This window comes from Nerophis lumbriciformis, linkage group LG05 (assembly GCF_033978685.3).
Source record: "Nerophis lumbriciformis linkage group LG05, RoL_Nlum_v2.1, whole genome shotgun sequence".
NCBI lineage: Eukaryota > Metazoa > Chordata > Actinopteri > Syngnathiformes > Syngnathidae > Nerophis > Nerophis lumbriciformis.
This window is the reverse complement of record NC_084552.2, coordinates 31,115,150-31,141,343: the sequence shown is the minus strand read 5'-3', so window position 1 is coordinate 31,141,343 and position 26,194 is coordinate 31,115,150. Positions and strand designations below refer to the sequence as shown.

Here is a 26,194-nt window from a genome sequence, read left to right as displayed (position 1 = left end):
GTGGAAATAAAAGTAGCACAATAATAGGCATAGATCTCAATGCTGGCCTTTTTATTTGTTTGGTATATCTGAAGTAACGTTTTTAGAATTGAGTGGAAAAAGCAGATTTTTTTTTTCACTGGGAATTTTGGAAGGATTTATGAGGTCAAATTCTTTCAAAAGTCTGTTTTAAGAGGAGAGAAGATAGAGGAGGTTAGCTTAGATCTTTGGTGCTCGTTAGCTGCAGGTATTTTTACGATGCATTCAGGGAGTCGTTTCGGGATATTTGCACGACGACGTATTCCCACCTCGAAGAAGTACATGCCTTCAGTGACTACTTGCAGGATCCTTTTGTTTATTTGTGAGACAAATGTGTTTTGCAGAAGGGCTGATCTTTGATATGGTCTTCAAAAAACTGGACACCAACAAGCATAGTCCAGATAAAAGAGTGTTCTGGTGCTTTTGCTCAGCACATCTTTTACACACATCTTCTGTCCTGTCAGGGGAGATGAAGCCATTATGAAAAAACAAATTTTCTTACATATATTGTATTTGAAATCTGCATAAGCCCTGAATTTAAAATCTAACCATGAAGGCATGGCAGAGATATTTATAAAACAATCTTGCCTTCCTTCATACTTCCTCCAAACCAGCCGTTTGGAATTTGTCCAATTTGTGACAGTTTTTTTATGTCCATATATGGTAGAAATGTACCTGTAGAGCTTTGCGGGAGTCCACCATTGTAGTCCGACCTTGTAGTCAATCATTTTCTTATTTTTCTCTATCCTTTTGTTGTGGGGCAGACTGGCTTGTACATGCACATGCATCCAAATAATAAACTTTATATAGCCATTCATACTGTAACTACCTGCTGGTGTTAATGTGTATGTTAATGTGTTATGATAGTCATTTTTCCCACGGTCTGTGAACACATCGTGTCGGCGGAGAATGAACAAGTGTTGTGTGTCTGGGAATGAAGCATGGAGGCAGACGTGTGTGCACAGAGGAAATACTTGTTGGAATTGGGTCCGTGGTTATCATCGAATTGGCAATAAAAGCTAAAAAGAAAGTCAGACTTTGTTTGTTTTGTCCTGAACGCTACAATACATTATATTGCTTTTTTTTGTTAGGTGTGGCGGCTAATATGAAGCCCGTACATTAAGGAGAAACCCTTGATGTAGTTAATTCGGATGTATAGCGTAGCACTTTTATTTTGAAGCCGGAAAAGTGTGTGATTGGTTTGAGAAAGTGTCTTGACATGTTTTAATGTCGGGTCAACTGTTTGCAAAAAAATCTCCTTTTTACATCCTGCCAACCGTCTTTCATTTCTGTTGCGCTTTTATGTCATCTTACTTACTAAATCTGTCACAGTAACAATCTAAATGTTATGTTATCACTGCGCCTTAACCGTAGTTTGAACACAGCAGTGAATCACCACCCACCTATGAACGACGCTCGCAGCAGGTGTTTGCTGCAGGGACGTCGCCTCTTCTCATTGCGAAAAATAGTCCTTTTATTGTCGGGAGAACAATTCGCCATGGCTTTGAACCTGATATTTCCTTTAGTTAGAATTTCTTTGTCCATTTCTGCTCGCTTGTGGCTCGTCAGTAGCAAGTGAACTGCCTGAGTGTCAAAAAGGAAGTGTTCGCGTTAATCGGGCGTCAAAAAAATGAATGCTGTTACTGAAATTTATATTTAACAAGTTATTATTGCGTTAACTTTGACAGCCCTAGTATAAATTAAATAAGTTCCTTAACTTTTGGTGGAAAAGGGCCAAATAGGACCCCTTTAAGTGCAGGCAGCCACAAGGGGAGAACGACAAAAGACTACAAAACAGATGGATGTATAGTAAGTAATAAATATCCTTGTGGATGCATAATGTGATTTGTACATGTTGTTCCTTCAATGAGGGGTGCACATGTGTCAAGAGCTGGAACGCAGATTGGTGGCGTGACCCCAAGGATGCAGAGAAGAGAGGCAGACAGTGAATAAAGTAATATTATTTAATGTAAACAAAAGGCGTGCTTACATGGAGAGGAGAAAAGAACAGAAAACTCACTCACAAAAGCAGCGGGGGAAAAACAAAAGAAGGCAAGTGCACAAATAAATGCACAAAACACGGAACACGTGTACGCGAAGCATTGATCCAACGCTGTCTGGAAGACAGGGCCGGACTGAAATTGGAGACTGATTGGCAACCATATACAGGTATGTCCCGGTTGCCAATCAGGAAGCAGGAATATAAGCCTGTGCACGGCACAAGGAAGTGAACACTACAAAATAAGGGCAGAAGACCGTAACTAAAATACCACACACAGAGAAAAAGCAAACAAGGATGTAACACACATGGGTCTCGAAAAAGCTCCAAAATGCAGGCGCTGACATGATAGCTGCCTCTTAGGGTGTATTTGTTGAATAATGTGGACCTACGAAGGCCATAAAACTTACAGGAAAACAATGGTTTTGATTACATGACACCTGCAAAGACTATTTTCCGTGCAATCCAAACAACCAGAAAGACATCAACTCCCATTGACTGTATTTGTGTGTGTAACTCCTGGATGGCTGCACACAAAGGGATGAAAATCTGTCAAAACATGCACCCCGACTGTGTGGTCTGCGCTATTATTTCTCTGACAAACTTAACACATGGGGATGCGCTTATAAAATCCCGCAAGCCGGATTAACTTCAAATTTCTCATGCGAGTCAACAAACAACCGGCGGTAACTTCAAAGTGTCTCGCCGACTTGCCGCAAAATTGGGCCAAGGCTGTGTACCACCGGTGCGGACTGACAACATCTGAGCAAAATGAAACAACTAACTGTCCATAAGTCATTGACCATTTGTGTAACTTTGATCTGTATTACTAAATGTATTAATTAAAGCAGTGTTTTTCAACCACTAGTGTGCCAAGACATATTGTTTGGTGTGCCATGGGGAATTTAACGAGTTGTTGTTGTTATTATTGTTGTTTTTATCCAATTTGATTTTATTGTTTTGATTTTGTACGGCATCCTTGAGTGCCCAGAAAGGCGCCTTATAAATACAATTTATTATTATTAGTATTATGTAATTTCACCTAATTGGTCAAAAAAATATTTTTTTGCAAACCAATAATTATAATTTGTTGTAGAGTGTCTGTGCTGTCTAGAGATCAGCAGAGTAACCATGTAATACTCTTCCATATCAGTAGGTGGCAGCAGGTAGCGAATTGCTTTGTAAACTTACTTTGAGACAAGAGAATTAAAGATGCATGGATGATTATGGTTTGAATTCATATCGAGCAATTGCGTCAGGTATTTGATGAGAACGACTTTATATTGTCAATATAGACCGAGGGTCCCCAGATTACGGCCGGATCCGGCCCGCCAGAGTCCAAAATCCGGCCTGCGGGAAGTCCCAAGTTAAAAAAAAAAAAATATATATATATATTTTTGTTTTTAATTTATTATTATTTTTAAAAATCTGTCCTTTCTAATCCATTTTCTACCGCTTGTTACTCTCGGTGTCTCATAGGCAAATCATATTGTCTAAAAATGCATTTTCCCATCGATAACGTGACATCATCACGCTCGGAATATATATATACATATATATATATATATATGTGTGTATACATATATATATATACATATGTGTATACATATACATATATATATATATATATATATATATATATATATCTCAACTAACATTGGCCACAAATTCCTCACTCTGATTGACAAACACTTCCCCAAAGGCAACACCCAAAGAAAAGTATTCAACAAGAACAACATTAAATTGAGCTACAGCTGTATGAACAATATACGACAAATTATCTCAAACCACAACAAAACAATTGCAAATGAGCCGTCGGCCCCCGGACAGAGCGACTCCAAAACCAACAAAGGCTGCAACTGCCGCAAGAAACCTGATTGCCCTCTCAACGGGGGGTGCTTACAAACATCAGTTGTTTACCAATCTAAGGTAACACGCAAGGACATTAACACATCCGACACATATGTAGGATTAACCGAGGGAGAGTTTAAAACCAGATGGAACAATCACAAGGCTTCTTTCAGGAACCAAAACCTGCGGAATACCACAGAACTCAGCAAACACATTTGGGACCTCAAAGACAATAATGTTGAATATTCAATAACATGGCAAATTCTTGCATCCAGCACACCTTACAATAGTGGTAATAAAAGATGCAACCTATGCTTGAAAGAGAAACTGTTTATTATATACCGTCCAGACCTGTCATCCCTCAACAAGCGCAGCGAAATTGTATCAGCATGCCGCCACAGACGGAAACACCTCCTAGGTAACACATGAGCCAATCACCACACCCCTACGCCAGCCTGTACCTACCCACTCTGTGCCCTATACAAACCATGGTATGTGAATGCTTCCATTAAAATATCCTGATGATTGAGGGAACCCCTCATGAAACAGGCCTGTAGAGATGAAGTAGTCTTGTGATTTTTTCCCCCATACATATATATATATATATATATATATATATATATATATATATATATATATATATATGTATACACATATATATATATATATACATATATATATATATACATATATAAATGATAAATGGGTTGTACTTGTATAGCGCTTTTCTACCTTCAAGGTACTCAAAGCGCTTTGACACTACTTCCACATTTACCCATTCACACACACATTCACACACTGATGGAGGGAGCTGCCATGCAAGGCGCTAACCAGCACCTATCAGGAGCAAGGGTGAAGTGTCTTGCTCAGGACACAACGGACATGACGAGGTTGGTACTAGGTGGGGATTGAACCAGGGACCCTCGGGTTGTGCACGGCCACTCTCCCACTGCGCCACGCCGTCCCTATGTATACACATATATATATATATATATATATATATATATATACATATATATATATATATATACATATATATATATATATATATGTATATATATATATATACATATATATATATATATATACATATATATATATATACATATATATGTATATATATATATACATATATATATATCTATATATATATATATATATATACATATATATATGTATATATATAGACATATATATATATATATATATATATATATATATATATATATATATATATATATATATATATATATATATATATATATATATATTTTTTTTTTTTTAACTTGGGACTTCCCGCAGCCACATTTTTTTAACATAATGCAGCCCCCGAGTCAAAAAGTTTGGGAACCCCTGATACAGACTATTGAGTTTCGTTTCTTTTTCAACATGTTCTGATAGTGGTGTGCCCCTGGATTTTTCAATTAAAAAAATGTGCCTCGGCTCTAAAAAGGTTGTAAAACACTGAATTAAAGCACTATTAGCACAACCCATGACCGTAAAATAGCATGTCCAGTCTTGTGCTTGGTGGAGGTAACAGTGCTTAGTTTTGATGATTTTCATTGCGAGTTAGACAAAAACGACGTCCTCTAAAACATTTTTCTTCAGCACCCCGCGAGGAATGTGTGAAACATCCCAATTCGGAGCACGCCGCGTTTGTTCATTTAATAAATCAGCCTTTCAACTTTGCTTCTAGCATGACCCCGTGACCCTACACGCTGACCCTCCGCCCTCCAAAGTGTCAGACCAGCTGACAGCGTTTTGTCTCGTCTTCGCCTCCCTCGCCAACTCCACAAACTGTGCAGCTGCAAAAACAATAGCAAATAAACTTTAGCCGGACCCCAAGCAGACGACAGTCTAGCGCGCTCAGATGCGACACTCGATCCGCTGTCTTTGCGATGCACGTGTTTTGTGTTTGCAGCTCATCTCTGAGATTTAGTGTGCAGGCCAGCTTCCTCCCGGGGAACTCGTAAATACAAGCTGTGAAAACGAGGCGCAGCGATTGACGCCTGCTGATTCACTGTTTGCTTGATTTAGTGCGGACGACTTGAGCCCTCCACTGCGAGCATCCTTCTCCCTCTTACTGTTCTTTGAGCTGTAGCACACCCGGGCAGGTGTGCTACTGTACGCAAAGATGCGTACAAACAGGAAGCCGATTGTCGCGGAATGAAGGGACATTCCAGCCCGCAGAGAATGATGGACAATTATGGAAACTGGAGAAGAATGCTAGAAAAAGCACCGAGGAGGAGGTGGACGAGTGAAGGAGCGACAAGCATGCACATGAAGGAACAGTTCCCCTGCAGATTAGTGGGAGCTGCAACCCAATACTTTAATATGTGGCTTGCTTAAGACAGGCCTGGGCTGGCTGTGTTTGAGGGTGTGTGGCCAAGTCCATGACTAATAGTGACTGGGACTGTCTTTCATAAAGGCAAAAGAAGACTTTTGTGTACATTCTTAACTGTTTTTTGTTTTTAATCAGCTGAGGAAATGATTTATATTTAACGTCAACGAAGGCGAGAGTCCCTATATCTGCGGTCCCCTCCAAGGTTTCTCATTATTTCCCATTGGGTTGAGTTTTTTCTTGCCCTGATGTGAGATCTGAGCCGAGGATGTCGTTTTGGCTTGTGCAGCCCTTTGAGACACTTGTGGTTAAGGGCTCTATCGATACACTTTAATTGGTTGATTGACTTTGAGCTTAGCAGTGCCGACATTACACTCATTTATTAAAAACGCTATTATGCTAAGTTTGCCTATCCACTGAAAAACCCCACAATGATCACTGCAGCTGACTGATTGATAGTTGGCAGATCTTTATTTCAAGATGTGTAGCTAAGTTTGCTCTTCAAGAAGTTGTGCACCGTGAAGTGGTGGGCATATACTGTAACTGTACACGGGGCGAGTTTATCTAGCTAGAGGCCGGTCAAAGGCGAAAGCATGTTTTCCCTTTGGGACGTCGTGAAAAGCCGCAACTTCAAAAGCGATCGTTTGTGCATTTTATTTGAAGATGTGTAGGGATGCCTGCTTTTACTTTTTATGAACTAGGGCCTCTCTCAGGTCCAACATCAGTGACCTCTGACCATGTATGTAAATTGGGGGAGTAGAGGCATGTCCCCTGCACCTTTTGAAAAATGCAGTTTTTGTCCCAAAATAATGTTAGGCTATTGAATGGAGACAAGTCAAACACTAGTGCCAGGCGGAAACAAGTCTTTAAGCTGCCCACGAGCTCATTGATTGGCTTTCTGGGGCTGCCTTCTTGCCAATGTGACAATGACTGACAGCAGGCAGCAGCTGACCAATCAGAAGACAGATGCAAGATAAAAGCCAGTTGGCCTCCACATGGCAATATGAATTATGAACTAGACAAATGAAAAAATCTGAACAAAAGGAGACGAGTGCTGCACTCAAAGAATGCAAATTGCAGCTGAAGTGTTAGCGAATCTGGTAGTCCAATGGCTTAAAGGTGAACTGCACTTTTCTTGGAATTGTGCTTATAAATTACAATCCTTATGAGAGACAAGAACATATATGTATTTGTCATGAATAAACGTAAATAAAAGTCTGCTTACATTGGAGCCTATGCGAGCCATGATGTCATTGCATCGATTGCGTTTATTCCCACCATACAACCCAATAAAAGGCATCCAAAACGCGGCAACAATACTCCATTTACATTTCGTGACCTGAATATTAACCAAGTTTTAGTGATCTTGTTATTTTCAGCGCTAAAGTTAAGGATCTACGTTTAGTGGCGCATTGTTCAGAGAGAGGCAACTTCCTTATGTTGCTGTGTTGACATCATCAGATGGTGAGCTGCTTCCTCGCCTCTAAGCTTGTGAAAGTTTGTTCTACATTATAAATCATGTCTCTCAGCTTGATAGTAAAATAATGTCAACATAAACTGAAGATGGTCAACTTTGACAGACAATTTAGACCCGGAAATGGCAAGAAAGACGTTGGTTTGCACCCACCCTTTTTTAATTTTTTTTTTAATTTTTTAACTTTGCAAAGATTAAAGTTAAAGTTAAAATCCCAACGATAGTCACAAGCACACTAGGTGACCCATCCCCATGTTCACCCCCTGGGAGGTGAGGGGAGCAGTGAGCAGCAGCGGTGGCCACGCTTGGTAATAATTTTTGGTGATTTAACCCACAATTCCAACCCTTGATGCTGAGTGCCAAGCAGGGAGGCAATGGGTCCCATTTTTATAGTCTTTGGTATGACTTTGGTTTGAACTCACAACCTTCCAGTCTCAAGGCGGACACTCTAACCACAAGGCCACTGAGCAGGTTTATGAGTCATTCTTCGTCGAAACGGGAATATATCAACATCCTGATGGTCAGCATCCCAGTGAGAGCAGACATTGTACAGTAAGTGATGTTTAATTATGTTTGTTGGCTCTCATGAAGTCTGCAGTGATGAAAAATCTGAGTAAAGTTACTTGTTTCATTTTGGTAATTTTGTTATTGTATTGAGTGTTGTGTTTGCCATTCGTTTTACTCTCAAACATCTAATCCCTTCAAACCTCGCCCCCTGTGCGCAAACAAGAGCCCCCCCGCCCCCCACACACACTTATGAAATCCAAAATTTTGTCCCTTTCTCTGACCACAGAAACCCCAAAATGTTGAAGAAGTAGACCAGCTTAATTTTTTTAATCTTAATTTTGTAAAAAAACAAAAGGTCAGATTTTACAATCTAGAAACTTCCCTATTTTATCTTTTCATGAACATGAGGAAAGATTACCAAACACACGTGAGTGTCCCACAGGGGGTGTGGGGCCTCTGGTTTGTCCCCCGTTTGCACCTGATGTGAGGATCACATTTCCATCAGCGAGTCCACAATACTTTTTTTTTTTTTTTTTTTTCAAACCCCCTGACACTTTCTGACCGTGACGAGGAAAGGTATGCGAAGTGTAACTTTTTTTCAACTTGACACGTCGTAAAGCATCGCACTCCTTGCAAACCTGGACTCATTCAGCTTTTCTTCCCCGCAGTCGCGTGGGGGCCCGGATGACGGAAACATGTAAAGAAGAGGCGTTCTTTTCTCAGAATCTGGATTGTGTTTCACTTTTATTTTACTTTCTAGGTTTGCTTGACCTCCTAAGTAGTCCCGCCCCCCACCCCTACTCGGTCCCATGATATGAGAATATGACATCATCGCTGTTATGAGCTCGTCCTGTGGCGGTTGTGCGGTGTGTCTTGTGCTACTTCAGGGAAATTCCCAGAGTCGCGACGGAATGAGGCATTTCATTAGTTGAAGGTGACCTTTGTGACGCATGTGAGTCCAGACAGGATGCTCATAGGGTCTTTGTGTTTGTGTATTGGCCGTGCATACGTGAGATAACGGTCTCTCTTTTTGCACAGCGTGACCAAACAACAATTTTATCGCCCTAAAAAGCCGTGGCGATTACGTCCAACCGCCCTCCATCTCTTTGTTATGATCGGGATCAGATTAGCGGCCAAGGGGCTGATTTGCAGCGGTTATCGTCGTGACTTTAGGGCGGGGGTCAGCAACAGCCGCATGCGGCTCTTTGGTGCCGCCCTAGTGGCACCAATGATGCCTGGAGCATTTTTAAAAAAGGATTGGAAAATGGAAAAAGATGGAGGAAAAATTATTCTTTTGTTTTAGTATGTTTTTTTGTTTGAGGACAAACATGACACAAACCTTCCCAATTGTTAGAAAGACCACTTTTTAATGTTTGTGTGTATGCTTCACTGATAACAGTATTTGATGAACATCGTTTTGTCCTACTAATTTCGGCGGTTCTTGAACTCACTCAACTGTGACACAACAGTTTGTTTACATGTAAAATCTTCCACTCCTTCTCTCTCATTTTGTCCACCAAACGTTTTATGCTGTGCGTGAATGCACAAAGGTGCACTTTGTTGATGTTATTGACTTGTTGGTGTGCTAGTCTGGCATATTTGGCAAGCTAATCAATGCTAACATGCTAGTTGTATGTACATATTGCATCCATCCATCCATCCATTTTCTACCGCTTATTCCCTTCGGGGTCGCGGGGGGCGCTGGAGCCTATCTCAGCTACAATCGGGCGGAAGGCGGGGTACACCCTGGACAAGTCGCCACCTCATCGCAGGGCCAACACAGATAGACAGACAACATTCACACTCACATTATGCCTATATTTGAGCTCATTTAATACCCTTTGCTTTTATCCTCTTTGTATATAATTTAATTTTGCATGTCTCATGACACATTTCATATACTTGTTTCTGTGCCATGTTGTTCCAGACTAGGGATGTCCCGATCCGATATTTGGATCGGATTGGCCGCCGATATTTGCAAAAAAATGCGTATCGGCAAGGCATGGGAAAATGCCGATCCAGATCCAGTTTTAAAAAAAAAACTCCGGTCCGTGTTTTCCAACGCATCGATTTAAATAATACATTCCACTTTTCTGCTGCTCCCTAATTTCCGTTCCGCATTTTCCAGCACACCTTCAACACATCCACAAGTCTGTGGATTCTCACGCAGTTGCATTTAGCTGCTGGCAGTACACGACAGGCTCTTCTCACTCTTTCCTGTGTCTCCTTCTCACAGACAGCAAGCGCACCTTCTTACACACGTCACATACTGTCACGTCACACGTCACATACGTATATATCCTCCCCGAGCAGAGAGGTAGCAGCATAACTAACGTTAGCTGTGATGCTAGCGCAGCCGTGTGAGCAACGTTCCCTCTAAGGTGCGCCTGCGCAATTGCGCACTGCTCAAGCGTCCTCTGCGCACGGCAAATCTATGCCACGCACGAAATCAAATAAAAAAATAAGCGCATATCAATTTTCGACACACGGACACGACAGAGAAAACAGTTTTCGTCATCATTGTTCAAATATTGTAACGTCTGTCGAGACGCTTATCTCCATTCGGTGCCACACGTCCACACCATCAAAATGCCGAGGCAAACATTTCCACATCAACACCGTATGAAAAAAATAGTGATTTTTTAGTTGTGATTTCCTTCTCTGCATGAAAGTTTAAAAGTAGCATATATTAATGCAGTATGAAGAAGAATGTTTTAATGTAGACACATAGAATCATCATACTGCTGTGATTATATGCATCAAGTGTTCATTCAAGGCTAAGGCAAAATATCGAGATATTTATCGTGTATCGCAATATGGCCTTAAAATATCGCAATATTAAAAAAAGGCCATATCGCCCAGCCCTAGTTCAATGATGCCATTTCTGTTTGTCATGTATAATTTTGTCTATTTTGTGTTTATCCTTGAATAAACAGGTCAGTTTCTTGTTACCAACCATTGTGTATTATTCAAACTCCCCTAATTCAGCTGGCTAGTTGTTATCAAGAGTACTAAAACCCTTTTCAACATGATTCTGACAACTAAGTAGGCTAAATAACTTTAAACTTTAATACATGCTCGGTTAGGCCAGTATCGGTCAGTATCGGTATCGGATCGGAAGTGCAAAAACAACATCGGTATCGGATCGGAAGTGCAAAAACCTGGATCGGGACATCCCCATTCCAGACCACAGCAAACATTACCTAGCTTGCCAAAGATTGTAATAAATCTATTAAAAGAAGACTGCCTGCCGTTTCCTTTAACTTGGACACACGCATCTATACCTTTGGCCACTAAAAGCCAGTCATTTCCAGGAGTTAGCTCACCTTGTGAGTAGCCTCTGATTTACTAATGGTTTCTAATGTTGTAAAAATGTGTAGAATAAATATTAATGAAGATTTGCTTCAGCCTGCGACACAAAATGATTTTGATAGTAGGCTATTATAGTTAATATAGACACTTACGTCATGTGTTGTCTTCATGATAACACTTATATAAGACTTTTGAAGTCATTTTGATAGTAGGCTAATATAGCTAATATAGACACTTACATCATGTGTTACCATGAATTGATTAACGTGGACCCCGACTTAAACAAGTTGAAAAACGTATTCGGGTGTTACCATTTAGTGGTCAATTGTACGGAATATGTACTGTACTGTGCAATCTACTAATACAAGTTTCAGGCAGCGGCAGCGGCGATGACCAAGAAGAACATGGAGTTGGAATATAATTACAACATTTTATGTACATATTTATATACAGATTTGAACAATTAGTGATTCACTGAAATATATTTATTAATTGTGGTTCTTACAAAAAATATATCTTATAAAATATAAAAGCTAAAATGTCTTTTAAAGCTCTGCCCCTTTAATTAGTGAACACTAAATAATTTAACTTTAGCCTACTACTACAACCATATTATTTACCAGCAACATGAAGTGAAACAGAGGCAGAGGTGTCCTGCCACAGTCAGTCAACCTCCTCCTCCTCCTCCTGCTGCTGCTGAACAGGTCGCACCTGTGGTCCGGACTGTAGGCCTACCTCCTCTCCAAGTCGAGCCCTTTTCGGCCGTTGAAAATATTTTTCTATACTCATCTGTGTGAAGGAGTGAACATCCAACATTAGAATGTATTACTAACGAGCAGAAGCGCTCTATGTACAGTGCCGTCTAACCTTAAGCGGCAGCAGCTCAACACATGCAGGGTTCAACGTTAAGGTTTTTTTCTACTTGCCCGACTTCTCAAATCTACTTGCCCCAATATTTTTACTTGTCCTGCCTAGGTTTTTTTCTGGCTGTGTAGTGCTCATGGCTTATATCTTACTAAAATCCTTCCTGTTGACTATTTACAACACTACACAGTATTTATTATTATTATTATTATTATTATTATCTATAATTACATTTAAATGGCATTGCATACATGTAAAATTAAATGCCATTTCACATTATTTGACCAGTAGCAGTTACACTCATCTGAACAGGTCAGCCACCTGTTTAAAGCCCGATCACAGTTGAAATCTTGAAATGAAGGGCCTTTAATGGCCAAAACATTAACCTGGACAACATTTTAACAGCTGGTTGGCTCTGATTTTATTCTTTTCATTGCATTCACATGCTGCAGTGGACAGTGGACAATTTAGCTTCAGTCCATGTGTGTTTATCAGGGGCGCCGCTAGGGATTTTGGGCCCCATGAAAATAATCTTTACAGGGCCCCCAACACAGCGGCAACATTTTTTGTTGCTATTTTACATACAATTATGCATTTTAATGGTATTTTTGACTATCATTACCATATTTTTAAAAGAAGAACAGCATCACAGTTGACATGTACAGCAGGGGAAGAACTGAGCACTCTGAATACAATGGAATTCATTTTGAGTCATTTATTTGCTGCACCACTAATTCTTAAATTGGAAATAAACTCTTATTGAATAAGAACAGCTTGATAAATGTTTGACTGGATTGATTATTTAACTAATATAGCAGTAAAATGTAAAAATCCAGAGTTTTCTTGAGCTAGCTTATTACCACAGACAGGGACAAAGTTAATATGCATAACTTTCCACCACAACTAACAAACCCACCTTTTTTTTTGGAAATATTGGGTGACATATTGTCGACCCTTCAACTCCTTCTCCTCTCTTATTTTCTTTTCCTTTCTTTTTTGGCTGCCTGATTTTTGAGGCATACTGCTGTCTCCTTTGCTTTGCCGCTGTCTGTGACAAATCGCAGGTGCACTACCTGCAGCTGATCCAGTCGGACTGAACCATTTTACGTAAATAGAGGGGGGGAGGGAGGGCCCTGCAGGGGTTGATGCTTCCAAAACAAATAAAGGTATTGTTACCAGGACATGGAAAATAAAACATATGTGATTATATGTTAGTTAATAACTTAGTGTCATTATTTTTCTGTATTATAATTTCATCATCATTAGGGCCCCCCTCCATCATGGGCCCCTAGAATCCGTCTCCTTTACCCCCCCCTTTTCGGCGCCCCTGCTGCCACCGTCAGTAAAACGCTCGGTGAAATCGCGGATTAACGTTAAATATATGACGAGCCGCGAGCGATGCAGCTATAACCTATATACTTATAACCTATATTACCCTCGTATTTTGATCCCGTCCGTCCGTCCGTCCCTCTTCTTCTTCTTCTTCTTCTGGCCCACCAGGTGAATTAAGTGCTATTGGCGGAGTTACAATGCTACCGCCACCTACTGCACCGGAGTTGTAACTACAAGCAACATTCACAGACAGTCCCATTGCTTTTATGAGCGGTCGAGCGAGTCAAAAGCCGAAAAATCCATTTGTGGCGGACGTAATTCTTTCGTGGCGGGCCGCCACAAATAAATGAATGTGTGGGAAACACTGGTATAGTACCGCGATACTAATACTAATTCAGTACTATACCTAAAAACAAACGCCCTTGGTGGATCGACACCTAACAGCCACTGTAATGATACCAAGTACAGAAGCGTATCTAGTCAATACTACTATGATTACGTCGATATTTTTGGCATCACAACATCTTCTTTGGTTTAAAAAAATATATATATTATGTTTATAAACTCAGGAAATATGTCCTTGGACACATGAGGACTTTGAATATGACCAAAGTATGATCCTTTAAACAACTTGGTATCGGATTTATACCCAAATTTGTGGTATCATCCAAAACTAATGTAAAGCATCCAAACAACAGAATAAGTGATTAATACATTTTAACAGAAGTGTAGATAGAACATGTTAAAAGAGGAAGTAAGCAGATATTAACAGTAAATTAACAAGTAGATCAATAATTCATTTTCTACCACTTGTCCTTAATAATTTTGACAAAATAATAGAATGGAAAATGACACAATATGTTACTGCATATGTCAGCAGACTAAATTAGGAGCCTTTATTTGCTTACTTACTAATAAAAGACAAGTTGTCTTGTATGTTAATCTGCATTTAAAAGTCGATGGAAAAATTAGAGCCATTAGATATGTGTACGCTTTATTATCTGATGAGTCGACTAATCATTAACATAATCGTTGACTAAAAGACTATCGATATAATCGTTAGTTGCAGTCCTACTGCTCACCCAAACAAATCAGCTGGAACAGTCTTCAGCTCACCTGTAATGCTGGCAGGGACAGACACTAACAAACAGATTGTTTTTATTTAGTTTTTACTGTTATTATTATTATATAATTGTAACTCATTAGGATCACACACAATTTCATTGTACTCTCTACAATAACATTAATAGAGATTCTGATTCGGATTATAGAAAACGAAAAAAATACTTTATGGTAGAAATTGCGTGTGACTGCTGAAAAGCCGACGCCAAACTGAAATGCTAAAAGTTAGCAGCCAGATAGCGCCAGGTAACAAAAAATACAACTCATTAGGTGTATACCTGCAAAATTTGCAAGAAAGGTGAGCGTACTAACTTTTAGCTTGCATTAAGTGCAAAAATGTATGACTCTGTAGTAGTGTTGTCCCGATACCATTATTTTGGTACCATAACCAAAATTATTTTGATACTTTTCTAAATAAAGGGGATCACAAAATATTGCATTATTGGCTTTATTTGAACAAAAAGTCTTACGGTACATTAAACATATGTTTCTTATTGCAAGTTTGTCCTTAAATAAAATAGTGAACATACAAGACAACTTGTCTTTTATTAGTAAGTAAACAAACAAAGGCTCCTAATTTAGTCTGCTGACATATGCAGTAACATATTGTGTCATTTTCCATTCTATTATTTTGTCAACATTATTAAGGACAAGTGGTAGAAAATGAATTATTAATCTACTTGTTCATTTACTGTTAAAATCTGCTTACTTTCTCTTTTAACATGTTCTATCTACACAAATTTGTGTATCAATCCGATACCAAGTAGTTACAGGACCATACATTGGTCATATTTTCTCAGTTTATAAACATAATATACATTTAAAAAAAACGAAAGAAGATGTGATGCCAAAAAATATCGATGCAACCATAGTAGTATCGACTAGATACGCTCCTAACTTGGTATCATTACAGTGGATGTCAGGTGTAGATCCACCAATGGCGTTTGTTTACATTTTGATGCCGGTGAGCTACGGTGTGTAGTGAAGCATGTTTAGTTATTCCTCGTCCTGCAGGGATGATACTTTTAAGAAACGTACTTTATTTGTCGCCATGGAGACAAGGACTAGTGATTTAGAAGTAGCTAAAACACTGCAGACCCCGGATGGACTTTAGCCGCGAGCTAGCTAGCCATGTCTTAAAGCACCTCTTCCTGAGGGCGTTTCAGTGTTATAACTTCAACTTTATCTTTATATTTTAAGCCAAAATGCGTCCGTTCTCCCTTTTCTGTCTACACACTGTGTCTGCTTTTAAGTACTCCGTGACTGTGCGCTGCCGAACATGCTCGTCTGCTCGTAAACACGACGTGACGACGACGGTGGGGCGGGGAGGTGGTGCACCGTTATATTTCAGAGGCGGTATAGTACCGAATAGGATTCATTAGTATCGTGGTACTATACTAATACCGGTATACCGTACAACCCTACTGTGTAGGCTACCTGTAAAAGTAGCTAAAAAAAGCCAGCATACTTACAGTTTTCATGCATCCAATCAGTCATCCGCTTATTCATTCATACACAAAAAGACAATATAACATACATCCATAAACGTGGACGCATGTGAAAAAGTGCAATATATTTATCTGTACAGTAATCTATTTATTTATTTATATATATTTATTTATTTTATATATATATATTTATGTATTATTTATATATATTTATTTATTTATATATGCACCTTATTGCTTTTTTATCCTGCACTACCATGAGCTTATGTAATGAAATGTTGTTCTTATCTGTGCTGTAAAGTTCAAATTTGAATGACAATAAAAAGGAAGTCTAAGTCTAAGTCTAAGTCTAAGTGTGGTTGACTTGGCTCAACTTGACTATGTTTTTGTCGTCATCATTTTCAATTCGCCAAGATGCTGCATGTATAGTTAAGCCGGGGTCAGGACGCAAGACAAAAGTGGGAGTGGCTTATCTTGCCTCGCTGAAATGACGCAGCAGTTGATGCCGCCTGTTGCTTTGCCATGCATTTTAAGCACAGGAATGTGTTGTCCAGTGCACCGATGACACTGCAGTGTGCTTCTTGCACATGCAGCACCCTGCTATTGATTGTTTTTTTTTTTTTTATTTCAAACCAGCCTTGAGAAAATGATGCAGGGTGGAACAACGTTGATGATGTCACTGAGCGAGCGCCGCCAGCATTTCTCACACAAAGAGTTTGTAGGGCAAGCCGGCAAAGTGCATTAGAGACTCACACGAAGCCCAGTAACACAAGTGAAACAGACCTATACCTGGGGCCGGTATGGCTCAGTTGGTAGACTTGAGGGTTCCAGGTTCGATCCCCGCTTCCGCCATCCTAGCCCCTGCCGTTGTGTCCTTGGGCAAGACACTTTACCCACCTGCTCCCAGTGCCACCCACACTGGTTTAAATGTAACTTAGATATTGGGTTTCACTATGTACAAGCGCTTTGAGTCACTAGAGAAAAGCGCTATATAAATACACTTCCCTTCACTAACACAAACTTGGCTCTCATAAATTCATTTTTTTGTGGTTTTTCAAGTCTGCTGAGAGACTGATTCGCTTTCTTTTGTTTAAAGTCCCACAAGTTGAGTCCTGGATGTAATTTCCACTCGTCTATGGTGTGAAAGTGCTGAGGTGGTGATTGAAACCAGACTTAAGTCCTTCCGGGGAATGTCTTTTTACATAAATATTGGATCTAGATAGCTGCGAGTGAGCTTCCGCTGAGTTCTTGTTATCCGTTTTAATTTGGATGACACTCCGATGATTTAGTATCGCTAATGCATTTCGTTTGTGAGCAAAGCCTCCAAATCCACACTTTATTTGAGTTCTTTACTACCAACACAGCTTTTATTTTCCATTTTAGAAGGATTAAAGTCGCTCCGGAGTTTCTTTCCCGATCTCTCATCTGCTCTCACTTTGCACTTCCCGTCTTTTCACCCACATCATTAATAGTCTTTGGTCTCGTCTTCCTACATGCACTCTTCCTTTTTCTGCCTGACCTTTGACACAGCATTTACTGCTGGCTGAAATTCTAATACTTGACGTTAACAAGATTTCCTTTGAATGTCCAATATTATATCATACAGTGGAACCTCCATTTACTCTATTTGTGTCCTTTTTGGTTTACAAACGTTTACACCGCGCCAAATATCGCTTTGTGTGCGAACAATGCTTCATTCATTCATTCATTTTGCATGCCGCTTGAAGCCATCAGGGGCTGCCATTTTGTGACATCACTTCCTTTGTACACGGGCACGGCCTTTTTAAAGAAGCGGGGCCCCCCTACGTCACGTCTTGTTTACACACTGTACACACGGGCGCCACTATTTTTAATTGTGATGAGACCAACAAAGATGCCACAGCGGGCCTTTGTTACAGCGAAGGTGAAGGCACTACCGGGACACATGCCGATGAAGGATCGCCTCACACTGCGAGTTTGTACTAACGCTAGCGGTGACTACGTGAAGCCACTTCTCGTTTATCACTCCGAAAATCCCAGAGTGTTCAACAATGCCACAAGGTAAAATGATTTTCCTTTTTTTGTTTCTGGGTTTTTGGAGCGCACCAACGAGACGTGTGTGTGTGTGTGTGTGTGTGTGTTGATATTTAGGCTTGTTGTAATGTTGTTGTGTTGTTTGGATAACAAAGAGGTTGTTGAGTCATTACCCCCTTTTTATGTTAGTTTTGATATACAGTACAGGTCAAAAGTTTGGACACACCTTCTCATTCAATGTGTTTTCTTTATTTTCATGACTATTTACATTGTAGATTGTCACTGAAGGCATCAAAACTATGAATGAACACATGTGGAGTTATGTACTTACAAAAAAGGTGAAATAACTGAAAACATGTTTTATAATCTAGTTTCTTCAAAATAGCCACCCTTTGCTCTAATTACTTTTTCGCACACTCTTGACATTCTCTCGATGAGCTTCAAGAGGTAGTCATATATAACTATACATATATATATATACATATACATATATATATATATACACACATATATATATATATATATATATATATATATATATATATATATATATATATATATATATACATATATATGTATATACATATGTATATACATATATATATGTATATATATATATATATATATATATATATATATATATATATATGTGTATATATATGTATATATACATATATATGTATATATATGTATATATATCTGCGATGAGGTGGCGACTTGTCCAGGGTGTACCCCGCCTTCCGCCCGATTGTAGCTGAGATAGGCTCCAGCGCCCCCCGCGACCCCGAAGGTAATAAGCGGTAGAAAATGGATGGATGGATGGATGTATATATATATGTGTATACATATATATATACATATATATATGTGTGTATACATATATATATATATATATATATATATATATATATATATATATATATATATATATATATATATATATATATATATATATATATATATATATATATATATATATGTGTATATATATATATATATATATATATACACATATATATATATATATATATATATATATATATATATATATATATATATAGTTTTTTTTTTTTTTTTTTACTAAAATTGAGTCTTTTGTCGAGGCTCGAACCAATTATCCATGTCTACATTGATCTTTATGGGAAATTCTGCTTCACTATACAAACTTTTGGATTTACAAACCATGTTCAAGAACCAATTAAGTTTGTGAATCCAGGTTTCACCTTAGTTTAGTCTCCAACAGAGTGTAACTCCAAAAAGCACTATTGTGTGTTTTATCTGCGTGTTACATACTCTTACAAAGGAGTGGAACAGAAGGACACAAATGTTAGCATAGCTATCTATATGTCAGTGCTAACATGATAGTTAAAATTTAACAGCAATATCATGCTAGGTTAGCATATTTGCTGAAGAAAAACAACATGATCAAACTTACAAATTCTATAAGCTGACTGATAGATAGTTGGCAGAGCTTTATTTTAAGATGTGTAGGGAAGCCTGCTCCCCCCGCCCACTCACGCTTGGTGCTCATAAACAGACTCTAAAGATACATAATACTTATAGAACCTTGTTAAAAAAGGCCCTTTTGTAAGATAGGGGACCTTTTTAAATGTTTATTAAACAACCCAAAGATGGCCGTGTCATCAACACAACAATGAGCTCAATCAGCTTGTGTCTGAAAAAATAGCATCACATCTAAAAATAGCTGCAGATAGAATTTAGTGCTACACTTGCGGCGTCAGCCTCTCACTGGTCAACTTAAATGATACGAGCTAACCACTATCCTATATTCCCGGACTTTATTTCAGCGACTAGAAAAATAATAAACAGATAAAACACACACACACACACACACACACATACACACCAGGTCTTAGATGTAAACAATAATGAAGGTCAGTGGTGTTTATATGAGTCACTGCTGGCCGCCTGACAGTGCAGCAACAATTCCCGCCCGTCAGCACCGAGACGTCGCTCTAACAAAAACACGTCGGCATTAACTGCACAACCGCTTCCAATTGGGTCGTCACGCCTATTTTCCAGCCGGGACGAGAGTCTAAAATCACCGGCATTGGACACGCTTTGCTCTGATGTCCTCTGTCAGGGATTGTGATGGCTCCACAAGTGAGCCAAGGAATCCGCCACGTGTGTCCCGTCACACACCGTGTGTGTTCCGCGGAACGCAATCGGTCGCACCCGAAAGGTCCGCCCCCCCGCTGCGACCCCTGCAGATGTTACCCCATGAGACCGGATTCCTTCGCTACTACGTTTACATGCACTGAACTATTGCATCAACTGGCTTGAAAGCTGCTTTTTTAAAAACAGATGTAAACACCCTTATTAGAATGATTCTAAATATCAGATTAACATACCTAGACTGCACTATGCAGTTCTCTCTTGCATGTCGATAAAGCAAATAGTATTAAAGCATACTATAAAATAAAAACTTACCTGTTACCGTATTTTTCGCACTATAAGGCGCACTTAAGATCCTTTGATTTTCTCAAAACTCGACATTGCGCCTTATAGTCCGGTGCGCCTAATGTACGTAATGATTTTGGTTGTGCTTGCCTACTCAGTGGCCTAGTGGTTAGAGTGTCCGCCCTGAGATCGAAAGGTTGTGAGTTCAAACCCCGGCCGAGTCATACCAAAGACTATAAAAATGGGACCCATTACCTCCCTGCTTGGCACTCAGCATCAAGGGTTGGAATTGGGGGTCATATCACCAAAAATGATTCCCGGGCGAGGCACCGCTGCTGCCCACTGCTCCCCTCACTTCCCAGGGGGTGAACAAGGGGATGGGTCGAATGCAGAGGACAAATTTCACCACACTTAGTGTGTGACAATCATTGGTACTTTAACTTACCGATGTTGAAGCTATTTTATTTGGTAGATGGTGAAATGATAAGTGTGACCAGTAGATGGCAGTCACACACTCAATTAAACAACACCAAAATTGTATGTATTCCATTGAAAATATAAAACACTACACACGGCGCTCAAAAATCTATTAAAATGTTTTAGTACTACTTTGGTAAGATATGAAGCCCCACCGATTGATGGATTGTACTGTGCTTCAACATATGAGTATCATTGTGGTTTGTGTATAAGGTAAGACATATTATCTGCCGCTTTCTTTCGCTATTTTATCGAAAAACAACTTTTCTTACCTTTTGGGACATGCTGATCTTTATTTGGGATCTGCATAAGTCCTGAAAATTTGCGCACGTCCGCTTTTGTAGTCCGTGCCGACAACGTAGTTGATAAGCTTTCTTCTTTTTCTCTATCTTCTTGTTATGTGACATTCATCCTCCACTGTTGCCATTTCTAGTATAAAGTAGTGTAAAGTTCTAACTTATATCTGTCAGTAAACTCGGCATGAAAGCACTAAAACATACCGGTGTAGTGAGTTTACATTATTCACCCAAGGAACTTTAGTTATTAGAGAGTTCCGGTCGGACGGTTTTTCACGGGACATATTTCCGGTGTTGTTATTGCACTATTGAGCTACTGATGAGGAGATGCTGCTCCGTTATTGATCGAAGTAAAGTCTGAATGTCATTAAAACAGTTAGCGCCATCTTTTGACACTTCTTGCACGCTACACCTCTACAACAAAGATTTAATTTTAGCATTTTCCTGCTAAAACCCACAATCCCACATAATTAAACAAGCTGAATGACCACAATCGCCCCCTAGCTTTTTGGAGGCATACACCATTTGGCCAACCGTTGGATTAGAGATAGTGCATGTTGACTTCACATACAGTAGTGCATAAAACGTACTGACTAGTGGTGTGACGAGATTAAACAATATTTTTATTTGAGAGAAAATTCAGCCTGAAGTTGTTTTTTTATTAGTCAAAAGAATATCCATCTGGCTTATACCAAGAGCTAGCAATAGTTCAAGGATAGTGCTGGCGATCTAGAAGATTGCCTGTGCTTTTAGCTCAGTAGTCAGTACACTCGTCTCTCACACCGGCGACCTGTGTTTACACCCCGCTCGGAGCAGTAGGAAAAAACAACGCAGAGAGAGAGAGAGAGTACCCAATTGCTACACGAAGCAGAGCTGTCTACAAAACCCAAAACCAGTGAAGCTGGCACATTGTGTAAATCGTAAATAAAAACAGAATACAATGATTTGAAAATCCTTTTCAACTTACATTCAATTGAATAGACTGCAAAGACAAGATACTTAATGTTGAAACTGAGAAACTTAATTAATTGTTGATAAATGGGTTTCACTTTGCATAGTAGAGTTTTAACTTGCACTTACGGATGTAGCGACGAACTGTAGTTACTGACAGTGGTTTTCTGAAGTGATCCTGAGCCCATGTGGTGATATCCTTTACACACTGATGTCGCTTTTTGATGCAGTACCGCCTGAGGGATCGGCGGTTACGGGCTTGACGCTTGCGTGCAGTGATTTCTCCAGATTCTCTGAACCTTTTGATGATATTACGGACCGTAGATAGTGAAATCCCTAAATTCCTTGCAATAGCTGGTTGAGAAATTTTGTTCTTAAACTGTTTGTGAATGACTGAGCATTTCATAGAAGCCGCTTTTATACCCAATTATGGCATTCACCTGTTCCAAATCAGTCTGTTCACCTGTGGGATGTTCCAAGTAAGTGTTTGATGAGCATTCCTCAACTTTTTTGCCACTTGTGACAGCTTTTTTGTGAAACATGTTGCAGGCATCAAATTCCGAATGAGCTAATACTTGCAAAAAACAACAAAGTTTTCCAGTTCGAACTTTAAGTATCTTGTCTTTGCAGTCTATTCAATTGAATATAAGTTGAAAAGGATTTGCAAATCATTGTATTTTGTTTTTATTTACCATTTACACAACGTGCCAACTTCACTGGTTTTGGGGTTTGTATGATGGACAGCCATGAACAACAATCATTGCATCATTGCATGGCGCCGTTAAAATTGGGGAGCTCTGAATGGGTGGGGGCCGATGGGCTTCAGCCCAAGGAAACCCCTGGCTAGACTGTCAATCTTGGACCCAAAGACAGGACAGAAAAGCAACCCGGACACACAGGATGGCTTACCCCAGCAGCCAAGAGATAAACAATACAGCAGAATTATTGAGCTGCTAAATCAGAGCTGCTGAAAACTCCCATGAAAGCTCCTTAATAAAGATATTTAATTATATTGACTTTTCATTTTTGTCTTTATTTTTGAAAACATGTTTAACAGCAACTAGGGATGTAACGATATGAAAATTTCATATCACACTTACGGTATTATGACCAAAATTATTATTATTATCATGGTAATGGTGAATGTGCTCAAAAAGTACTTTAACACACACATAAATCTTTTAACCAAGCTTAAAAAAAATTAAAAATTAATACATAAAAAATAAACACAATATAATTTTCCTTTGCAGAATAAACATTGTGTTATTGCTTCTTAACAGCCATATCATTTGTATTTGTTTGTTATCTTCTACTGTTTTTATTTGTAAAAGTTTTAGAGTGTTTCTTAATAGTTACAACGTTTGCCAGTCAGGGATCCTAGAAAACTCCTTGCTAGCAAACATACAACACTGTGATTTACATAACTGACAAGTTCCTAAAGGCACCCCTTTGAAGTTTTTTTCGTAATGTAATTTATATACCTATGGTGTTGCTGTAGCCTGTTTACTTCCAATGCAGTCAGTAGTCATTTGTTCCACTAGTAGTGTTCCTCAAGGTTCCATTTTAGGTCCTCTCTTTTTCATATTTTGGGCTATTCAACTGGTGGCCCCTAAGTTCAGTTCAAAAATCTTTTGAGATATTCATAAAAACACAAGAGTGCTGCCATAGAGATGATCTTTGGCTAGTTGTTTTGCAGAATGTTCTGAAAAACAGCAGAGTGTTCCTGTAACTCTGCCAAAATAAATATGCCAAAATCAAATGTCTACTGCAGAGGAAGCTGTTCTTAGGAAAATACAAAATCAGAATAATATAAAGGGACAATTCTGGCCCCTCGATCCTTAGCTTTCTTGAAACGTGACCTTGATATATTCAATTTAGTTGAATATCCCTGGTCTGTGGTCACACTTCTAGTACTGAGTCAATCAGGCTCCATCTGCTCTTCATGTCCACGTTTAGTAGCGCCAACAATGCACTGGCTCACTTGTGTTGATGTTACCTTGGAGATGTAGGCTTTGATGCCCTCGGCCAGCTTAATGCAGGGTTCTCCCAGGACCTGGGCCAGCTGGTCAGGGATGTCCTGGTCCAGAGCGTTGAGTAGACTCAGGCACTTGAGCTCCTCTGTAACACCTTGACTGCGCACCTGTAAGACGTGAACACACACGGTAATGTAAGAAAACAGTCTCTGACCCATTATTAAGACAAGTCTTCTTCTTTTAGGGAAATTTGAAAAAACCCACAAAAAACTGTTAATTGTACCGACCTGGGGAACATCATTCACTCTCTCTGATTGTATTGGCATATTCATAACAAATGTGTTTTTCAAGCTCATCTTTACTTTTTCTTCCAATATCCGTGGGAGACTTGTTTAGAGTTCTGCTTCCATCTAAGTGATTACATTCCTCGCAATCAAAAATGCTTTGATCGATTAATCCGGCTTGCCCTCCGAAGGAACATTTTGACTAACTTAGCCACCAGTCTGTAAACTTTGTAGCGTGGATGCACACTTTTTTTTTGGAAACATGGCAAAACGTCGAGAAGTAAAAGTGAAATCAAATGTTAGAAATAGATTTTGATCTGACATGCGATAGAAGCGAATACAGTTTTATCAATAAAGACAAAACTTAATAACAATCTACAAGGTTAATGTAAGTTGCTTCTCTTTCTCCCCCTCCATTTTTCTGCATTCTTTCGTATCTCAAGTTATCATTACGTATATGTATTGTTGCATTTGAACAACTGTATTGTTGATAATAAAGGTAAAGTATTGGTATTGTTCATTATCAATAGCACTATTTCTATTGGTATTTGTATTGCTCCATCTGTAGTGTAATAATGCTCATTGTTATTTCTGTATTTTTTATTTTCGCTAACTGCTTATTTGCTATTACTTTTACCATCATATTTGTACATGTCGTATTTGCTGATGTTGCTCTGTTGTTCTTGTTGTTGTGTTTGCTGTTGTTGTTTTTGTCTCTCTGTCTAATCCCCCTCTTGTCCCCACAATTTCCCCCTCTGTCTTCTTTTTTTTCTCTTTCTATCCCCTCCTTCTCCGGCCCGGCTGCACCAAATGATAATATAAATACATTTAATAAAGTCAAATACAAATAAGGCAACAAGAGAAGTATCCTACACTTCTCTTTTGTAAAGTAAATCTGAACAGCCGATATGGGCATCTACATCAACTATATGATTTGCCTGAGAAGCTGGACAGGACAAAAAAAAATAAAAAAATAAAAAATAAAAAAATAAAGACAAAACACTGGTGTCTAACATTTATTAACTTATTGTTGTTTTGTTTTTAAATGCTTAATCAATTATTGCATTACCAGTCACATCGTTATTGACGTAAAAAAAAAAAAAAAGGTCAATCAAATCTAATTGACCAGTGGTTCTCAAACTTTTTACACCAAGTACCACCTCAGAAAACACTTGGCTCTCCAAGTACCACCATAACAGCCAATATTTGAACACAGTAGCGTAGTAGGCCTAAATATTCATTAAAAACAAGACAGGTTTTATCTAATAGGTATATTTATTGTTTTTGGCCACTGTAACATTACACACAGTTTGAACAGTGACACTGTGTTTGAATATTTAATTAAGTCATTTTTTAGCGTACCACTAGATGAATCCTGCGGCCCGCGTACCACTAGTGGTACGTCTCCCACACATTGGGAATCACTGTAATAGACTATATTGTATGTGCTTGTCAACATATGAGTGGTGAGTGTGAAGAGATTGATTGCCATGGTAACAGAGAGTAAACAT

General features: G+C 39.1%; 1 protein-coding gene across 1 annotated transcript in view; it reads right to left on the bottom strand.

Annotated features, from left to right (window-relative positions):
* tnfsf10l (TNF superfamily member 10, like) overlaps positions 1-26,194 on the bottom strand; it is an 81,456-nt gene that overhangs the window by 12,389 nt on the left and 42,873 nt on the right. The window contains exon 2 of the mRNA XM_061960918.2: positions 24,423-24,566. Within this exon, the coding sequence (XP_061816902.1) occupies positions 24,423-24,566 (144 nt within the window). The remainder of the gene's footprint in view (positions 1-24,422; positions 24,567-26,194) is intronic.